The following is a 19,328-nucleotide window of genomic DNA, read 5'->3' as shown; positions in this document are numbered from 1 at the left end:
CCCAGAACACACGGTAGAACTCCATGGTCAGCCCGTCTATGCCCGGGGTTTTATTGGTGGGCATGAGAGAGAGGGCTTCTGAGAACTTGGCCAGAGTGAGAGGCAGCTCTAGCCAATCTTGGTTGCCAGCTTTGATCATCGGGAGCTCGGTCCAGAACACCCTGCAGGCGTTGGCGTCAGTCGGATCCGGGGAAAATCAACCGGCATAGAAGGCCATGGCCCTTCCACACATCTCCTCTGGATCCGTGGGGGGGGGGGGGGGGGTGTGTGTGCCGTTCTCGGCCAAAAGGCAAGTGACGTGTTTTGGGGCCCTCCTCTTTTTCTCCAGGGTGTAGAAGAAGTAGGAGTCATGATCCAACTCCCAAAGGAGACGGATGTGGGATTGAACAAAGGCGCCCCGATCCCGGTGGTCCTTGAGGGCCCAGAGTTCCTCCTGCTTCTCCCGGTATGCCTCGCGGAGAGGTGGATCCTTGGGGTCGGATGCCAAGCGCGCCTCAAGCTTCAAAACCTCCCACTCCAGCTGCTCTATTGCTGCATCCCTCCGCCGGCTGGTGCCCCGGGAGTAGTCGCAACAGCAAAGTTGGGTGCACGCTTTCCCCACGTCCCACCATCGCCGCACCGAGGGAAAGGTGGGCCACTTCCCCCGCTAGGCCAGCCAGAACTCCCGGAAGGAGGCCACGAAGCCCATGTCTTCCAACAGGCTATTGTTAAAGTGCCAGTAGGCCGGCCCCAGCCTCTCCTGGCCAAGAGAGGCTTTCACGGTTCATAGAACCATAGAGCTGGAAGAGACCTCAGAAGGTCATCAAGTCCAGCCCCCTGCTCTAGGCAGGGCCAATTCCAACTAAATCAACCCGGCCAGGGCTTTGTCAAGCTGACACTTAAACACCTCTAGGGATGGAGACTCCACTACTTCCCTAGGTAACCCATTCCAGTGCTTCACCACTCTCCTAGTGAAATAGTTTTTCCTAATATCCAACCTGGACCTCTCCCACCACAACTTGAGACCATTGCTCCTTGTTCTGCCATCTGTCGCTACTGAGAACAGCCTCTCTCCATCCTCTTTGGAACCTCCCTTCAGGAAGTTGAAGGCTGCTATCAAATCCCCCCTCACTCTTCTTTTCTGCAGGCTAAACAAACCCAAATCCCCCAACCACTCGTCGTAGGTCATGTGCTCCAGCCCCCTAATCATTTTGGTTGCCCTCCGCTGGACCCTCTCCAATGCGTCCACATCCTTTTTGTAGTGGGGGGCCCAGAACTGGACACAATACTCCAGATGTGGCCTCACCAGAGCTGAATAAAGGGGAATAATGATATCTCTGGCTCTGCTGGCAATGCTCCTCTTAATGCAATCTAATATGCCATTAGCCTTCTTGGCTACAAGGGCACACTGTTGACTCATATCCAGCTTTTCATCCACTGTAACCCCCAGGTCCTTTTCTGCAGAACTACTACTTAACTGGTTGGTCCCCAGCTTGTAACTATGCTTGGGATTCTTCCATCCCAAGTGCAGGACTCTACACTTGTCCTTGTTGAACCTCATCAGATTTCTTGTGGCCCAATCCTCCATTTTGTCTCAATCACTCTGGACTCTACCCCTGCCCTCCAGCGTATCTACCTCTCCCCACTAGCTTAGTGTCATCCACAAACTTGCTGAGGGTGCAATCCATCCCCTCATCCAGGTCATTAATAAAGATGTTGAACAAAACTGGTCCCAGAACCGAACCTTGGTGCACTCTGCTAGAAACCGACTGCCATCCTGACATCGAGCCGTTGATCACTACTTGCTGGGCCTGACCCTCCAGCTAGCTTTCTATCTATCTTACTGTCCATTTATCCAATCCACATTCCCTTAACTTGCTGGCAAGAATATTGTGGGAGACCGTATCAAAAGCCTTGCTAAAGTCAAGGTATATCAGATCCACTGACTTCCCCATGTCCACAGAGCCAGTTACCTCATCATAGAAGCTAATCGGATTGGTCAGGCCCTTTGTGAATCCATGCTGACTATTCCTAAACACTTTCCTCTCGTCCAAGTGCCTCAAAATGGATTCCTTAAGGATCCCTTCCATGATTTTTCCAGGAACCGAGGTAAGACTGACCGGCCTATAGTTCCCTGGATCGTCCTTCTTCCCTTTTTTGAAGATGGGCACTACATTTGCCTTTTTCCAATCATCCGGGATTTCTCCCGATCTCCACGGCTTTCCAAAGATAATAGCCCAAGGCTCCTCAATGACATTTGCCAACTCCCTCAGTACCCTCGGATGCACTAAGTCCGGACCCATGGATTTGTGTACGTTTAGCTTTTCTAAATAATTCCTAACCTGTTCTTTACCCACCACGGGTTGTCCATCTTCATCCCATCTTGCGTCATTTAGCGCACAAGTCCAGGAGCCAACCTTGTCTGTGAATACAGAGGCAAAGAAAGCATTGAGTACTTCAGCTTTCTCCACATCATCTGTCACTAGGTTACCTCCTTCATCCATTAGGGGCCGCACACCCTCTCTGATCACCTTCTTCTTGTTAACATGCCTGTAGAAACCTTTCTTGTTATCCTTCACATCCTTTGCCAGTCGCAATTCCGCTTGCGCTTTTGTCTTCCTGATAACCCCCCGGCATTCTCGAGCTATATATTTAAATCCCTCCCTGGTGATTTGTCCAAGTTTCCACTTTTTGTAAGCTTCCTTTTTGTGCTTAATTTCACCAAGGATTTCCCCTGTAAGCCAATCCGGTCTCCTACCATGTTTGCCTCTCTTGCTACGCGTCGGGATGGTTTCTTTCTTTGCCTTCAATAAGGCTTCTTTAAAATACTGCCAGCTGTCCTGGACTCCTTTCCCCTTCATGTTAACATCCCAGGGGATTCTGCCCCTCAGATCTCGGAGGGAGTCAAAATCTGCTTTTCTGAAGTCCAAGGTGTGTATTTTACTACTCTCTTTCCTTCCTTTGGTCAGGATCCTGAAATCTACCATCTCATGATCACTGCTTCCCAGGTTGTCACCCACCTCCACTTCCCCTATTAGTTCCTCCCTGTTTGTGAGCAGAAGGTCAAGCTGCGCATTGGCCCCTGGTCGGATCCTTCAGCACCTGTGGCAAGAAGTTATCCCCAACATTCTCCAAAAACTTCCTGGATTACCTGTGTACTGCCGTATTGGTTTCCCAGCAGATGTCAGGGTGATTCAAGTCCCCCATGAGAACCAGGGCCTGTGATCTGGAAGCTTCGCTCAGTTGTCCGAAGAAAGCCTCATCCACATAATTCAGTGGCCTGTAGCAGACACCAGCCACAACATCACTGCTCTTGTTTGCGCCTTTAAACTTAACCCATAGACTCTCAACAGGCTTTTTTTTCCTCTCTTTATACTGGAGTTCAGAGCAATCATAGCGCTCTTACGTATAGTGCAACTCTTCCTCCTTTTGTCCCCTGCCTGTTCTTCCTGAACAGTCTATACCCTTCCATGACAGCGCTCCAGTCATGCGAGTTATCCCACCAAGTCTCTGTTATCCCAATTAAATCATATTTCTTGGACTGGGCCAGGGCCTCCAGTTCTTCCTGTTTGTTGCCCAGGCGTCTAGCCTTAATGTACAAACACCTCAGAATACCAGTTGATCGCCCTATCTTCTCCATTCAAATCAGGGGTTCTCCTTTCTTGCTCGTTCCTCTCTGCATTTCTTCCCGGTATCCGACTTTCCCACTCCCCTCAGGGTTTTGGTCACCGTCCCCTGACGAACCTAGTTTAAAGCCCTCCTCGCTAGATTTGAGAGCATCACAGAACTTGCGGGCCCAGCAGTATGCTGCGATGTCCTGCATTTTGGTTCCTCTCCTCTCCTGCAAGAGGGTCTTTGTGGCCTGGAGGATAGAGTGGAAGTGTCTCTTTCCTTTCTTCCCCTGTGCGCCGCGCCGCCACCCCCAGCGCAGAAGGGCGAACTGCACCTTGTCCTTAGACCTGGGGGTGTCCGCAAGGAACTGGTGCAGCTTGGCCCTCGGGGCTAGGGTAGAGGGGTCTTCCTCCGGCTGGGACCCTGATAGACTTCACTGGCCCCAGAGACGGGCAAGCAGGGCTATTCCCTGGCGCAGCGCTCTGCCTGTCTCCATCCCCGGGGGGTGGGTGGGTGGGTGTGTGTGTGTGTGTGTTGGGGGGGTGGGGGGCAGCAGAGAGCACAAGGCCGCCCCTAGGGAACTGGAAATGGGGGACATGAAGACCACCCCCTGAGGGCTGCTCATGGATAGTGGGAATGAGATGGCCCCTATGGGGGTGGCAATAACAGTGGGGTGGAGGGGGAATGGATATGGTGGTGGAGGGGGAAGGGGGAGTAGGGTTAGGAGTGGACATCGGGTTGGGAACAGGAGCAGGGATTAGGATGATCATGGAAGGCAGACTAGGAATGGGGGCAGGACTGGGACTGAGACCATGAATAGGGGTGGGATCAGGGCTGGGGCTATGGCTGGGAACAGGGCAAGGATCAGGACAGAAGGGCCAGAGCTTACAAAGGGGATAGTCTCCCAGGTCTTGGCCACCGAGCTGCAGTGTCTCCCCAGTGGGGACAGAGATGGGGAGGGGGCCCGTGCCAACGTTTGGCTCAGCCACGGCGTTGCTTATGATGGTATCAGTTGCTTGGCCCCCAGCAGGGAGGGAGGGCAAATGCTCTGCCTCAAAGGGGGAGGGGGTGCCCACAGTCCCGTGACCTGGCTGCTTGCTGCCGGCTGTCGCACCTAGGGGCTTGGCACCCTCAGGAGGCGCTTCTGGTGGCCGGGCCAATGGGCAGTATTGGGGGCGCCCCAAGGGTGAGAGCGGAGGCAGCTGCCCGAGGCATGGGGGAGGGAGGAGGAGGAGGGCGTGGCGCGGCGCAACTAAGTTGCTGCCCAGACCAAGGTCTGTTGGCAAGGGGTCGTCAACCCCTGGGCAAGCGGAGTCAGACCCAGGGCTTCGATCTCCTCGAAGATGGAGTTCAAGTCCATCCCTATGGCCCCAGCATCCTCCCCGCCAGCTGCTGAGGCAGCAATTGCCTCAGCGGTGACAACGGGGGCTGTGGACGGTAAGGGGGCCGGGGGAGCTCCATCTGAGGCTTCCTCGGGAATGGGCTCTGTGAGTGGGATGGTGCCATCCTCCTCCCCTGCCATGGCATCCTCGGCTGGCGCCTCCTGCTGACGCTTGTCGGGGGTGATGTTGGCAGTGGTGGCCCCCAGTTTTTTGCGTGGGGCCTTCCCACCCTCCTCATCCTTGGGGGGAGATTGAGCTCACAGACAGCAGGCTCTGTGCTTCCCCCGCATGAGCGTCTAGCCCTCGAGGTGGAAGTGGAGGGTTGGTCAGTAGGGGTAGGCTCTGGGAGGCAAGGAAGGAACAAGGGGGGGGGGCAGGGGAATCTCCCCCTGGGGTGAGCCTCGTCCCGTGGCAACCTCATCACCCTCTCCTCCTCAGGCCCTGCCAAATCAGGTTGGACGGAGGTGGGGCCCGCCTGCTCGCCCAGATGCGCCGGGCACCCTGGTAGGGCACCAGGAAGGACCCCTCCAGTGGCAGCCTGTCACGTGCTGCCGCCGGCATTCGTAGCTACACCTGCAGGTGGAATGATAGAATGTGAAGTAGGGCAGGGTCCTTGTAGCCCAACGAGAGAGGGCTGATGTTGGAAATTGGCTTCCCCTCGGAGGAGAGGACAGGTAAAAGGGCAGCGTTGGGGAGGAAGGGCGGGATGGAGTTTAGGACCACCCATATGCCCAGGTCCTCTAGTGCAAGCATGTCAACCATACGGCCTGATCGAATTTTTTTGCGGCCTGCGACTACATGTTTATAAAGTATGTAAGCGTGGCCCACCCGGTTACATTGTTTGTAAAGTAGGTAGAGGGCTGCGGGGCCTTCCAAGAAAAAAAATCTCAAGTTGCACATGTGCACAGGACATGAGATGCTCTTAAGTTGCACACAGGCAACACTAGCACGGTGCATGATCTCGTACCAAGCCATATTTGCACGTGTGAGTAGGACGGGTATAGTTTCGGCCCCCTACTCAATGCCACCAGTATGCATGTTGTGCTCTGCCATTTTCTCTGCCACGTTCATCAGTTTGTGATTTTTTTTCGTTCATCGTGGATTGTTGTGCTTTTTGTGCTATAAAAAGTTCTTTGCAATGTCACTATCAAAACCGGAAAGTAGTAAATCTATAAAAAGGAAGATTGAAGACGAGCGCCATGTTTTCCAGGACAAATGGGAACTGTTTTTATTTCAAGTGAAAGGCAAGATTATCTGCTTAATATGCAATCAAATTATCAGTGTTCCAAAGGAGAATAACATCAAGCGGCATTATGAAACCCTCCGAGAAAAGTACAATAAATTAGAAGGGAAATTATGGCAAGATAAGTTACTGGAATTAAAGACAATGTTGAATAGACAGCAAAGCGTGTTTACAAAAATTGAGAGACAGGGAAGCTGCAGTTAAAGCTAGTTATGTTTTGTCAGAATTAATAGCGCGAAGTTCAAAACCATTTACTGAAGGGTGAATTTATAAAAGTGCATGGTGAAAACTGCTGAAATTGTATGTCCTGGAAATGTGAAAGCATTCAAAGATATCTTTGTCACGGAACACAGTTGCAGAGAGGATAAATGAAATGGCAAGTGATTTAAGTGAGCAATTAAAGAAATCAACTTTTGAAGTGTTTTCAATTGCTCTCGATGAAAGTAGAGAGATTGGTGGTGTTGCGCACCTGGCTGTCTTCCTGCATGCTTGTGATGGTGATTTCAATTTAATTGAAGAGCTTCTTGAACTCGTACCTATGCGTGACACTACAACTGGCCAAGACATTTTCAATTGTACTTTTGGAGAAATATAATTTTTGTCAAATTTGGTTTCCGTAACGACCGATGATGGTCCTTCGATGACCGGGAAAATAAGCGGTTTTGGGGCTAGATTACAAGACTGCCTAGCACCAAGAAACATATCCACTGCATAATCCATCAAGAAGTGTTATGCTCAAAGGTGGTTGAGCACATGCTCCATGTTTATAAAGCTGTGAAAAAAAATTATAAATTTTATCCGTGCACATGGTTTTGAACCAATGTCAATTTTCATCATTATTAAGTGAGTTTGGAATTGAGTGTGAAGGGTTGTCATACTATAGTGAGATCTCTTACCTTTCTTGTTCGAGAGTTTTGGAGAGGTTTTGGAAACTATTATTTTCCATGAAATGAAAGGACAGGACCCAGACTTAACTATAACTGGGTACGAGATTTATCATTTTTAGTTGACATTACATCTGAGTGACCTGAAATTAAAACTTCAAGGGAAGTGTCAGGTGGTGACTACTATGTATGGCAGTATAAAAGCTTTTATGACCAAACTTTGTCTTTGGGAAATACAGTTTAAAAAAACCCAAAACTTTTAATTCATTTCATTACATGTCGAGACCATGAAAGCAAACACCTCAGTTTGCATTTTGCGAATTATGCATCAAATAGTGTACAGCTGTGACATGAATTCGAGGAGAGATTCCAGGATTTCAAATAACGTGAAGATAAGTTCTTCTTGTTTACAGCACCATCGCCTTATGATTTTCAAAAGGCTGAAAGAAATATGCAAATACACTGAATTTTGATAAGTTCTAACTCTTTCTTAAAAAACAAATATAATGAAGTTGGCGTTCTTGATTTTTACAGATATGGGCCCAGGCAATTTGTTGAAGTACATAAATTTGAGTAAAAAGTATTGTCAATGTTTGGTAGCACATACCTATGTGAACAGCTATTTTCACTTAAAAGCCACCAAAATAACTAAAAGGTCAAGGTTAAGTGATGAACATTGATCAGCGGTAATTAGAGTAGTATCAGCTCAAAATAGCAAGCCAAATATTGAAAAACTGGTATCACAAAAGCCATATCAGCTCTCTAGAATGAATACTCAGGACTGAAATCCTGCAGGTTTTAATTTGAAATTCTCACGCTATTATATTTTATTCTTATGCTACTGTTGTATTTGCTTCTCAATGCTGCATAATAAAGAATGCTGCCTTTGGTGGGAGGACTGGGTTGGGCTGAGGCCGCCCCAATGACTGGACAGGGCTGCAGAAATCACTGCCAGGGCCCGAGGACTTTCCAGGACACCTCCCTCCTCTCTTCCCCCTCCCCTGCACCTTTGTCAGGCTCTGGGTCTGGCTCAGGCAAAGGGGCCCTGGGCACGCTGTTGGTATCTTCGTCCCTAGTGGCCTCTGCGGAGCCGACGTGGAGCCAGGTACGACCCCAGGGGAAACCGGGTGACAGCCCAGGGGTAGCTGACCTAAGGCCAACAGAGGATATGGAGGTCAGCTGGTTGGCATGTTGAATCCAGGATCCTCGCCAACCCAGTGGCAGCCCTAGGCTGGGACGCAGTGGAGCGGGTGGGCTTGCATCCATCCCCTGTCGCTACCCCTCACCTTGGGTGGTAGGTTCCCCCTGGAGGAAGAAAACCTTTGCGCTTGTTGGCTCTCTGCCTACAAGGAGACCCAACCATTGCTGGGCCTGCAGACAGGCCGGAGCTTTAAACTGCTTAACTGTTTGTTCGCTGCCCTGCCCTGATGCAGGGCCGGGGCTCATAAACTGCTGTTCAGTTTACCAAAGTACACCTTAACTGTTTGGGTGCTGTCCCACCATGAATAAGGGTGTGGCCTCTATAATGACTATTGGGCCTGACTGCAGGCTTAATAGTTATGAGACCCTAGACTTCTGCTGCTTGTAGGGAGACAGTGTGACCTCTCACTGACTGGACCTATTGCAGTATCACGCAATCAAAAGCTGACGATTTTTCACTTTGTCCTTTTATAAATGAGCTTTTATTAAAAAAAAAAACTGTTCTTTAAGAGTGGTGTTCTTTTATTGTTGAATTGGTATTTGGTGAAGCTCTTAATTATGTTCTTCACACTAGTGTGTCTTGACGACGGTGCAGGGAGCAATTGTCATTTTAATGCACAAACATCAGTAATAAAAAATGATTGTATCCATAACATTCATTTGATAGAAAATCAAGTCATCCTAGAGTGTTCTGTTTTTGAGAGATGCTTGGTTTAGTTCGGGGTGGCCAACTCGTTGGAGACGAAGAGCTAAAGTAGCGGTGGATAGAGTGCGAAGAGCCACATACCTGGGGGGGAGGGGGGAGCCACACCAGGGGAAAATTGGTGCCGGTACACTGGCCCAGGGCATACTATCACAAAAAAAGCACTGGGATGGGGTGAGAGGTGCAAGCTCTGGGAGGGAATTTGGGTGCAGGAGGATGTGGAGAAGGGGTTGCTGGCTCAGGGAGGGGGCTCCAGGCTGGGGAGTGTTGGGGTCAGGTGGAAGGTTGGGGTGCTGAGCAAACCACAGGCTTGTGGCTGTGAGGGTGCAGGAGTTTGGGCTGGGGTGCATATGGGGATCAGGGCAGGAGGGTGCATGAGGGGCTCAGGACACAGATTTATGGCGTGTGGATGGTGCAAGAGTGTTGTGGCAGAAGACTGGGGATGTGGGATGCAGGAGTTTGGGGATGTGAGAGGCTCAGGGCAGGGGGTTCCAGTGTATGATATACTTTATGATGCTGGGGCCAGGTGGTGGCTTGGTGGCCAGGCTTCATTTTTAAATAAAATATGTCAAACACAAAATGTTTCAGTGTTCTCTTTATTTATGAGGGGGGCGGGGAACCTGTTTTGATTCAGGAGTCACTGACCCACAGAAAAGTCAGTTGCGGCCACACAAGTGAGATGCAAAAAATCCCCCCTCCAAAACCCCCCAAGCCTCACTAATGTGGCCCCAACTGTGCTGGTGGGGACAGGGTACTCATGGGGGGGGGGGGGGGGGGGGGACAGACACAGCTGGGGCCAGTATCTGGGGATCCTAGGTCTCAGGAAGTGCCCTGGCTGCTCCTCCCCTTCCCCAGCACCCTCTGCTCTAACCCTATCCCCCTCCCCTTCACCAGAGCCAGGCTCTTCTCCCCCCCCCCCCCCCCCAGCTCTAACCTAATCCTCTGGTCCCGGAGGCGGAGCTGCCGCTGCTGCAACAGCCCCGCATGTCTTTCTCCAGGTGCTGAGGCACATGCGCTGAGCGGCCGGCTTTGAACATGAGCTGGCTGGGATGCCATGCGCATGCTCTCCCCCAACCCAATTCCCCTCTCCCAGAGCCAGACACCCCCCCCCCCCCCCCGCCTTATGCCCTAGTCCTAGAGCTGCCACTGCCGCAGCACCTGGAGCCCTTGCCACTGCCGGCTGGGCTGCTGCGTGCGACCCGGCCTGCACATGCAGGATACGATGCAGTGCGCTGGGGGCTGTGAGTGGAACGGCGCGGGTCATGAGCACGAATGCAGCTCAAAGCGGCCCAGCTGTTAGAGTAGCTGAACTGAGCAGTTCTGGGTTTCGTCAGGAGCTGCAATTTTTTTTCGGTTTGTGAGCTGCCGGTTGGCCACTGCTGGTTTAGTTGAACACTTCAAGATTCTAGGTGAAAAGAGCAGCTTATGAATGAATGGAAATGCCTATCTCCTAGAGCTGGAAGGGACCTTGAAAGGTCGTCAAGCTCAGTCCCCTGCTTTCACAGCAGGACCAAGTACCACCCCTGACTGATTTTACCCCAGATTCCTAAATGGCCTCCTCAAGGATTGAGCTCACAACATGCGTTTAGCAGGCCAATGCTCAAACCACTGAGCTATCCCTCCCCGTATATGTGCCTGTATCTCCTGATTTTCTCTTTTAATCTAAAAAGAAAAAAATCTTAAACTTTAAAATATTTTAATCTGCCTATGTAGGGTAGTGATACAGAACGAGATGGAATAGTCCCAGAAAAATCATCTCAAGAGAAGGAAAAGGAACTGACAGATGCATCTAATTCTCCTAGAACCTCGAAATATCATTACTCGAGATCGCGTTCACGATCAAGGGAAAGAAAACGGAGGTCGGGTATGGTCAACTTCTAACTTGCTTTACCTGTATAGATATTAGGGATGTGAAAGTGTAACTCTGTACGTGGTTAACCAAACGTACATGGTTACAAGCAGCGCCGCACCGTCCTGCTCCACCCCCCACCCTGCGTGTTGCTGCCTCTATCAGAGGTAGCAGTGTGGGCAGACAGGAGGCACCCCCCCCCCCCCCCCTTCCTGGCTCAGGAAGTTTTGAAGATGACACATTTTGTGTCCGGGTAATGTGCAAATAATTTAATGAAGCAAGTTATAAATTCTCTCTTAGAGAAACCAAAATCCTTGATTCCTTGATTACAAATCATGTAAATTTCATCCTGGCTATGTTACCTTTTGAAGAAAACTGAAACATTATTGGTCTTATCTGCCTGAACTTAATTTCTTATAGTAGAATATACTGTTGGACACCACAGTTTTAAACGCGCTAGCCACATGTGGCTATTTGGCCGGTTGAGTGTGGTTAGTTTGCTTCAGAACTGGTTGGACACCACAGGTTTAAAAATGCTCTAAAATAGAAACATGCACACTTTCAGAACTTGAATCTCTTTTGCTTAAACTTGAATCTTTTAAAAAGTTGCTCTCAGTAGTGCCAGTGAAACTGCTTTTGAAATATTTTATACTGAGACTTATTTTTTAAAACGACTCGTGCAGAAAATAAAAATTGAATGCTTTTCCAAAGCCCAGTGGATATTTTTCTTGGTGACATGCATTAGACCTAGTTAGAAAACCTAATGTGTAAATGTCTTCTGTTTGATATGTTTGGATTAAGACCCTATAGTCCACAGTTTATATCCTAGATGTTACAATTATATTCTAGCCAATCAGGAGGCAATTGAGAAACAAACTAATCAGTTTTCACGGTTAAATGGTGGGAAAGAAACTAACTTTAAAAATTCTCTATTCTAATGTGGTTTCCACCATAGATAAGAAGACTCTAACTTTTGTTAAACCTTTAAAATATAGGAGCTTCAGGGGGTAGCCGAGTTAGTCTGTTACAGAAAAAAACAACAAATGGTCTGGTAGCACATTATAGAGTAACAAAACACGTAGATGATATCCTGAGCTTTCGTGGGCACAGCCTACTTCTTCAGATGACCAGAGTTATGAGTTGGGGATATGAAAACTCAAAATAAATAGGAGAGGGGAAGGGGAGGGGGGAGACAGAACATCATTAAGTATCTGGAGAATGGGTACTTAAACCTAAGCAGATAAAAATCAAAGTCAATAGATAGATTCCTAAAACAGGAAGGATACCACTCAGGGAGCTGTTAGCACCTTCAGTGGTTAAATAGGTAGAGTCCCCACCAGCCCATATCACGATTGATTCCATTAGCATGTGAATTGAATTTGTGGATGAACTGGAATTCCAGGGCTTCTCTGTGTATTTGGCTCGTAGAGCTGGTTTGTGACAAGACAGCTACTTGCAGGTCTGTCAGACTGTGGTTAGGCAAGCTGAAATGCTCACCAACAGGCTTCTGTATACTCCCTTTATGTATATCCGATTTGCGTCCATTGATTCTTCCCCGCAGAGACCGTTCAGTTTGTCCAATATATATATAGCAGTGGGCACTGCTGGCATTTGATGGCATAGATCAAATTACTGGATGTGCAGTCAAATGACCCTTTGATTTTGTGGCTTATGTTGTTTGCTCCAGTGATGAATTCGCCAGTGTAGATATGTGGGCAGAGTTGGCATCTTTTTTGGTTGCAGGGCTGGGTTCCTGGAGGTTTACGATATGGTTGTGTGGCATGGTTACCAGAAAGAATACGTTTCAGGTTAGGGGATTGTCTGTAAGCAAGAATAGGTTTTTCTCCCAAGGCCTCTGAGAGTGAGGGATCATTTTCCAGGATGGGTTGTAGATTGTGTATAATGCATTGGAGGGGTCTGAGTTGTGGACTGTAGGTAACAGCAAGAGGAGTTCTGTTGTTTTCTCTTTTGGGTCTGTCTTGAAGTAGTTCATGTCTGGGTATTTTTTTGGCTCTGTCAATTTGTTTTTTCACTTCCCCAGGTGGGTATTTCAGTTTTAGGAATGCTCTGTAAAGATCCTGTAGGTGACTGTCTATGTCTGTGGGGTTGGAGCAAATCCGGTTGTATCGTAGGGCTTGGCTGTATACAATCGACTGAAAAATGTGTCTGGGATGGAAGCTGGAAGCATGAAGGTAAGTGTAGTGGTCGGTAGGTTTCCGATATAGGGTGGTGGAAATTTGTCCATTATTTAATTGTACTGTAGTGTCCAGGAAGTGGATTTCCCTTGTGGACTGGTCCAGGCTGAGGTTGATAGTAGGGTGGAAGTTGTTGAAATCCCTGTGGAATTCTTCAAGAGTCTCTTTTCCGTGGGTCCATATGATGAAGATGTCATCGATGTAGCATAAGTAAAGTAGGGGTGTTAGGGGGTGAGAGCTGAGGAAACATTGTTCAAGGTCAGCCATAAAGATGTTGGCATATTGTGGTGCCATGCGAGTGCCCATGGCTGTGCCGCTGATTTGGAGATAGAAATTGTTTCTGAATTGGAAGTAGTTGTGGGTGAGTTTGAACTCGCAGAGCTCTGTGATCAGGTGTGCAGTGTTGTTACCGGGGATGGTGTTCCTGATGGCCTGTAATCCGTCTTTGTGTGGAATGTTGGTGTAGGGCTTCTACATCCATGGTGGCTAGGATGGTATTTTCGGGAAGATTATTGATGTTTTGGAGTTTCCTCGGGAAGTCAGTGGTATCACGGAGGTAGCTAGGAGTGTTGGTAGCCTAGGGTCTGAGGAGGGAGTCAATATAGCCAGTTAATCCTGTGGTAAGTGTGCCAATGCTGGGGATGATGGGCTGTCCGGGATTACCCGGTTTGTGTATTTTGGGTAGTAGATAGAAAGTTCCTGGTTGGGGATTGGGGGGGTGTTCGCGTAAATTTGTTCCTGAGTAGCATCAGGGAGTTTCATAAGCAGTTTTTTCATGCTTTTTTGGTATTCCTTAGTGGGGTCACAGGAGAGAGGCCTGTAGAATCTGGTATTGGTGAGTTGTCTGTTTGCCTCCTGTTCATAAAATATACTTTATTCTTTAAAATATACTTATTCTTCACTCTGTGGTGTAGAAAAGCTTAAGTGTAAATTAAGTGAGTATTAACTAACACAATTAGATAAAGTTCATATTTACTTGATAAATAACAGATAAATTTCTTCTTCAGATAACGAAGGAAGAAAACATGGAAGCCGGAGCAGAAGCAAAGAGGTAAACTCTTTGTAGTGCTTAAGTAATTGTACAATACATCTTTTAAAGTATCTTGTAGTTATGTGTGTATATGTAAAACTATATATAAATGACTTTATGGTAAGTACAAAAAAAAAACCCATTGGAAACTCAAACTTAAATCAGTATGGAGTACCTATCATAGTGAAGAATGATTAAAGCCATCATTTTGACAAGAAGGTGATTGTTTATAGCAGAATTGCATTCAGAAACTGTTGGTATTAACTTTTTGTGGAAACAGCCAAATTAAAATTGCATATGGAGAAGTAGAATTGGTGTTCTTGGTGACTATCTAACAGAGCTTCCATTAACCAGAAGCCTTAAGTCTTCTCATGCCTGACCACTGCTCAGGGGTTTCAATGTTGAATACCTATCTATCTAAGGATACTTTTAAAAAAAAATCCCCACTGACTGAGCTCTGATGATTGCAACTTTGAATTTTAAGGAATGCTGCAGAATTACATATGTAGCCGTGTCAGCAAGAGTCAGCTGGAAGTGTGGCTGTGACAGCAAAGAGCTCACCAGAGGGCTTCTTTAAAAAAATGAAGGCAAGGGGAATGAGAAGAGGCAGCAGCAATTGTACATTGGCGATAACTGGCTTACCCACCAGAAAAGAGGTGAAAGGTGCAAACAAACTGCAGCAGAAGTAGTCAGGCTGTCACATGGGTCAATAATAGGCTTAGGTAGATGGGGAACTCCTTAAATTTTAATGTGGGACAGGAACTCCCCCCAATCCCAATGGAAGCTCTGTAACAATTACTTGAGGAGTTTTTGTGAAATTGACTATATTGTTTAGATCATATGATAACATTTCTATAATAAATCATACTCAGCGTGCTAATGCGCGAAGAGACTGAACTGAAGACGCTCCAGACTCAGATAGCAAAATTATAAGCCTACTTCATGATAAGGTAACTATTAGTCATTCAAACTCATATTTCCCTTAAAGATATCTTAAATCAGTTATGGGATGTAATGGTGTTTTTATTAGCAAGTGTATGTTTGGAAGACTGAATTTAAAAAAAAAATCATTACACTCTGGCCGCTTGATTTTGCGGAAATACTTTTAACGGAAAAGTTTTTCCGTTAAAAGTATTTCCGCAAAAGCGCGTCTAGATTGGCATGGATACTTTTGCGCAAAAGCATCCGTGGCCAGTCTAGATGCGATTTTGCGCAAGAAAGCCCCGATCGCCATTTTAGCCATCGGGGCTTTTTTGCACAAAACAGTTCTTCCCTGTCTACACTGGCAAGTATTCTTGCACAAGAGGGGTTTTTCCCGCGTGGGAGCGTATTTGCGCAAGAAGCACTGATTTTGTACATTACAAAGTCAGTGCTCTTGCGCAAATTCAAGCGGCCAGTGTAGACAGCTGGCAAGTTTTTGCGCAAAATCTTGCCAGTCTAGACGTACCCTTAATGTTTAGAAAGTTTTGCTTCCCTTGTAAATATTTTAAGCATTTTACCATACTATTAGACCGGAGTGAACCTTTTACATTACATTTATCTTTTGCAAGTTGATTTAAATGATTAGCAGGTTTTTCATGAATAGGCTACCTTGTTTTAGTCTCTCATGATACTTTTTTGCTGGGAATTGCAAGTTCTTAAAGTATAGGTCAAACTGTCTTTCTAACTTACATTGTATTTGTGGATGTGATTAGCATTAAGTAGCTGACATCTAAAAATAGGCTTCTGTTTATTCAACTATATTTCCATATATTATAGCTGTTGGTTTGAGTTAAAACTATAATAACCGTAAAAATAGCAAAGAGATTTTCAGTTTGTTATAAATGTCTGAAATGCTCCTAGTACGTGTCTAAAATCTGAAACTTATCAGCAAAAGTTTAGTTTAAAGGATTTTAGAATGAGTCTCTTAAAAGCTTATTGTTGATATTTTCTAATTATGGCAAGCATGTTTCAGGCTTGTCTGTCTTAAGTGGCAAATAGGTAGTTTGGGGTGGGGGGGGTGGAAAGGATATTTAAATGCTGAATATTAGGTTAGAGCCGATTTACTTGAACCTGTAAATTACCGTATATTAAAAACATAAGATATATGCCGATACTGCTATATGACATTTACAGAGTTTGACTTTTAGAATCCTTTTTTAAAACAACTTAAATGTCTACAGTATTTTGTATTAGAAACTGCTAATAAACAAGCTGGATATGTTATGAAGAAAAATTCTTTATCATGGTTTAGTTTCCAAAGAAAACACTGATAAAAATCAGAACTGACCTTGCCAAAGTAGTTTTGGCACTGCAGATATAAAAGGAAGAGGAGACTGCTTTTAAAAAGAGGCACTGCAGAAAAAAATTACAGTGCAGCACTGCAGGATATTTCCATTTTAAACTAAAGTGTGAGGCCTCAATACTAACTTTTATTTTTTTTAAATACTTTGTCACCAGTACTTATTTAACCATGGGTAGAATAATTGTTATATGCATGTCTGACACCAGATGTGGGTTTACAGATGTACTTGTGTGCATGGTATGTCTGTACAAATATTAAATGTGTTTTGTTTACAAATATCTATGCCCTTGTGTACATATATGCTCAGACACTGGTAGAGACAGAAACATATTTAGGCTTTTAGCATTGCTCCATTATAGATGGAGTAACCAGTAACTGAGGAGGAATGCTGTTTTCATTGTAATGCTCCCAACAGTCATGTCAGAAGACAGTGTAATAATATAGTAGAACCACTTTTATCCAACCCACCATTATCTGGCTCTACATAGTAACCAAACACCCAGTATGCGCAGGTCCAGACGTGAGCCGTCTCTCTTGTGGCCTGAAGGCAGTGCTGCCTTGCACTTTCCTATTCTTCAGATTATCTGATTTTTGGAATATCTGATTGGCCCTGATCCAAGTTAGATTGGATAAACAGGGTTCTGCTGTACTCTGATGGGTGCTTTAAAAATACCCAAGAGAAATGGGGGGGGGATGATAGTGTATATTTGCAGCATTGACTATATGATGGTGTTAAGTAAAATAGCTATCACTGTTGACTGAGCCACACTCCTAAGGTTACTAATGTTACATCACAACATATAATTTTTTCTCTTTTGATACTATACTAACTCTCTTTGTTGCACTATCTTCCTGAAAGAACCAACTTCTTCTTAAAACAGGCAAGAAGACATGAGTCCAAAGAAAAGTCCTCCAAGAAACACAAATCTGAGGACCACAATGACAAAGAACACTCATCTGACAAGGGAAGAGAGAGCTTAAATTCATCTGAAAATGGTGAGGACAGACATAAACGCAAAGAAAGGAAATTATCAAGAGGCAAAAGTCATTCAAGATCCAGGTCTCGTGAAAGGTAAATTGTCTAGTTGTGATTATTGAATAACCATTTTTTTTAATCCTTTAAGTGGTTGGCAAAAATTGGGTGCTTTGGAGTTTTATTAGGGTTCATATATACAACTGAATTGGGTCTAACACTGGGTTTTTAAAACAGATTTATTCCGGAACGTTACCTCTAAAGTAGCAAAGTTTCCTGTTTTGTTATGCAATGCATTTAATGCTAGTCCAGATTCCCCCCCCCCCCCCCCCCCCCCCCCCCCCCCCCCCGGGTGATAGTAAGGTTATTGAGCTTCCTTTAGACAGTGTCTAAAATTAATTCAAATGCATATTGATTTCTGCAATTAATGTATATTGTATAAGTATTTAATTCCTTGGCACCAGTGACAGTACATTTTCTCCTAGTGTCAGGGCATTGCTTTTCCTTCTGTGTATTGCTTTTAACATTTCTACCTCATAAATCAAGAGTTTCTTTTAAGGTATTAGAGTTCTGCTGTTTTAGGGTATGTCTACACTATGTAGCTTTTAGCAACATGGTTGCATCAACACAGCCCTGTCGCTAAAGTCAGCATGTGTGAACAGAGTTTGTTGGCACTTTTTGTCGACAAAATACTTCCACTCCCAACGAGGGGGTTTCACTTTGTTGGCAGTAGAGCACTCCTGCTGACAAAGCAGCGTTCACACTTTCACTTGTCACAGCAAAACTTGGTCATTTATTGGGGGGAGGCCTTTCTAAAGCAACCATGAATGACAAAAGTTTTGTTGAGTGCAAGTGTAGACATAGCCTAAGATGATAAACTCAGGTTAGCTCTGAAAGTCAGGACTTATGCATTGGAATGTTCCTATCATGTTGTTTGGTTACTCCACTAACATATTGTGTGTCAGTATTAATGAGTAAGATTGTTTAATGAGCTATGAAATTTGAGTGGGTCTTGTGGCTTACTTATAGTGGTGGTCTTTTTGTTTCTTCTTTCATACCCCTCACTTAAATTGTTCAAGATGATAACTTTATTACTAGCAAATGTTCGTTTGCTCTATGTGGATGAATCAGAATTTTTTTTTTAAATATAGTCTCTTAAGACCTTAAGTAGAAATTCACTTTTCTTTATGCATTGAATTAGAAGGCTTCAGAATATTTCTAAAAACTTGGAATGTTTGTTTTCAGGCGTCATCGTAGTAGAAGCCGTGATAGAAGAAAATCACAGTCCCGAAGCAGAGAGAGAAAACGCCATGTAAGATCTCATTCTAGATCAAAATCTAGACACAGACATAGAAGTAGAAGCAGAAGTAGGACTAGGAGCAGAAGCCGGTAAGTATGATGTCATTATGTCATTTCTTCAAAATGTCACCACTCAAATGTAGCATGCTTTAAAATCTATTCAGATTAATTGAAATTGCATAACTTATTGGAAATGGCTTTCTATTGCATTAATACCTAGAAGCTCTGTTGTACTAGTCACTAGACAAATGCATACGATGATGATGTGTTTGCCCCAAAGAACTTACCATTTTAAGATTTGAGTTCTCACCCTTTTTTAGTAGAATGACTCCATGGTATAAATATGAGTCTTGAGACTCCGCCAGTTCCTCCATATCTAGCCATAGAGAATGTCAGGGACCTTATGATCTGAGATAGTACAGACTGTAGGATTTTGCAAAATGGCATCAACCCATAGAATGAGAAGACAGATGGCTTTGTTAAAAAGTGCAGATTTTAATAAGTGGCAGGGCTTTTGTTCACCTCTCTGACACATTCTTCCTATGGGTCTTTGGAGAAATTATATGATGTTTTAAGACTTCAGCTTCCTTGGCTATAAAATGGAATTACATAAATACAGAGCTATTGCGGATAACTTGTAAATCACTTTTGAGATTCTTTGGTGGTGGAATGCAAAGTATAATTTGTTACTGATA

At 45.5% G+C, this 19,328-nt stretch overlaps 1 protein-coding gene across 10 annotated transcripts in view; it reads left to right on the top strand.

The window, feature by feature from the left end:
• Window positions 1-19,328, top strand: part of LOC102444602 (arginine/serine-rich coiled-coil protein 2-like) — a 57,697-nt gene that overhangs the window by 14,291 nt on the left and 24,078 nt on the right. For 3 of the 10 annotated variants that reach the window (XR_012895900.1, XM_075897813.1, XM_075897809.1), the window contains exons 2-5: window positions 10,717-10,867; window positions 14,055-14,098; window positions 17,243-17,433; window positions 18,580-18,723. Coding sequence is in view for 9 of the 10 variants with exons in the window: in XM_075897813.1 (XP_075753928.1) it covers window positions 10,717-10,867; window positions 14,055-14,098; window positions 17,243-17,433; window positions 18,580-18,723 (530 nt within the window). In the remaining variant the exon portion in view is untranslated. Of the gene's footprint in view, window positions 1-10,716; window positions 10,868-14,054; window positions 14,099-14,949; window positions 15,028-17,220; window positions 17,434-18,579; window positions 18,724-19,328 lie in introns of those variants that run through there. The other 7 variants (XM_014571803.3, XM_014571804.3, XM_075897811.1 and 4 more) reach the window with 7 other exon arrangements.

Source organism: Pelodiscus sinensis, chromosome 15 (assembly GCF_049634645.1).
Source record: "Pelodiscus sinensis isolate JC-2024 chromosome 15, ASM4963464v1, whole genome shotgun sequence".
NCBI lineage: Eukaryota > Metazoa > Chordata > Testudines > Trionychidae > Pelodiscus > Pelodiscus sinensis.
The sequence above is the reverse complement of the archived record's forward strand: the minus strand, read 5'-3'. Positions and strand labels throughout refer to the sequence as shown.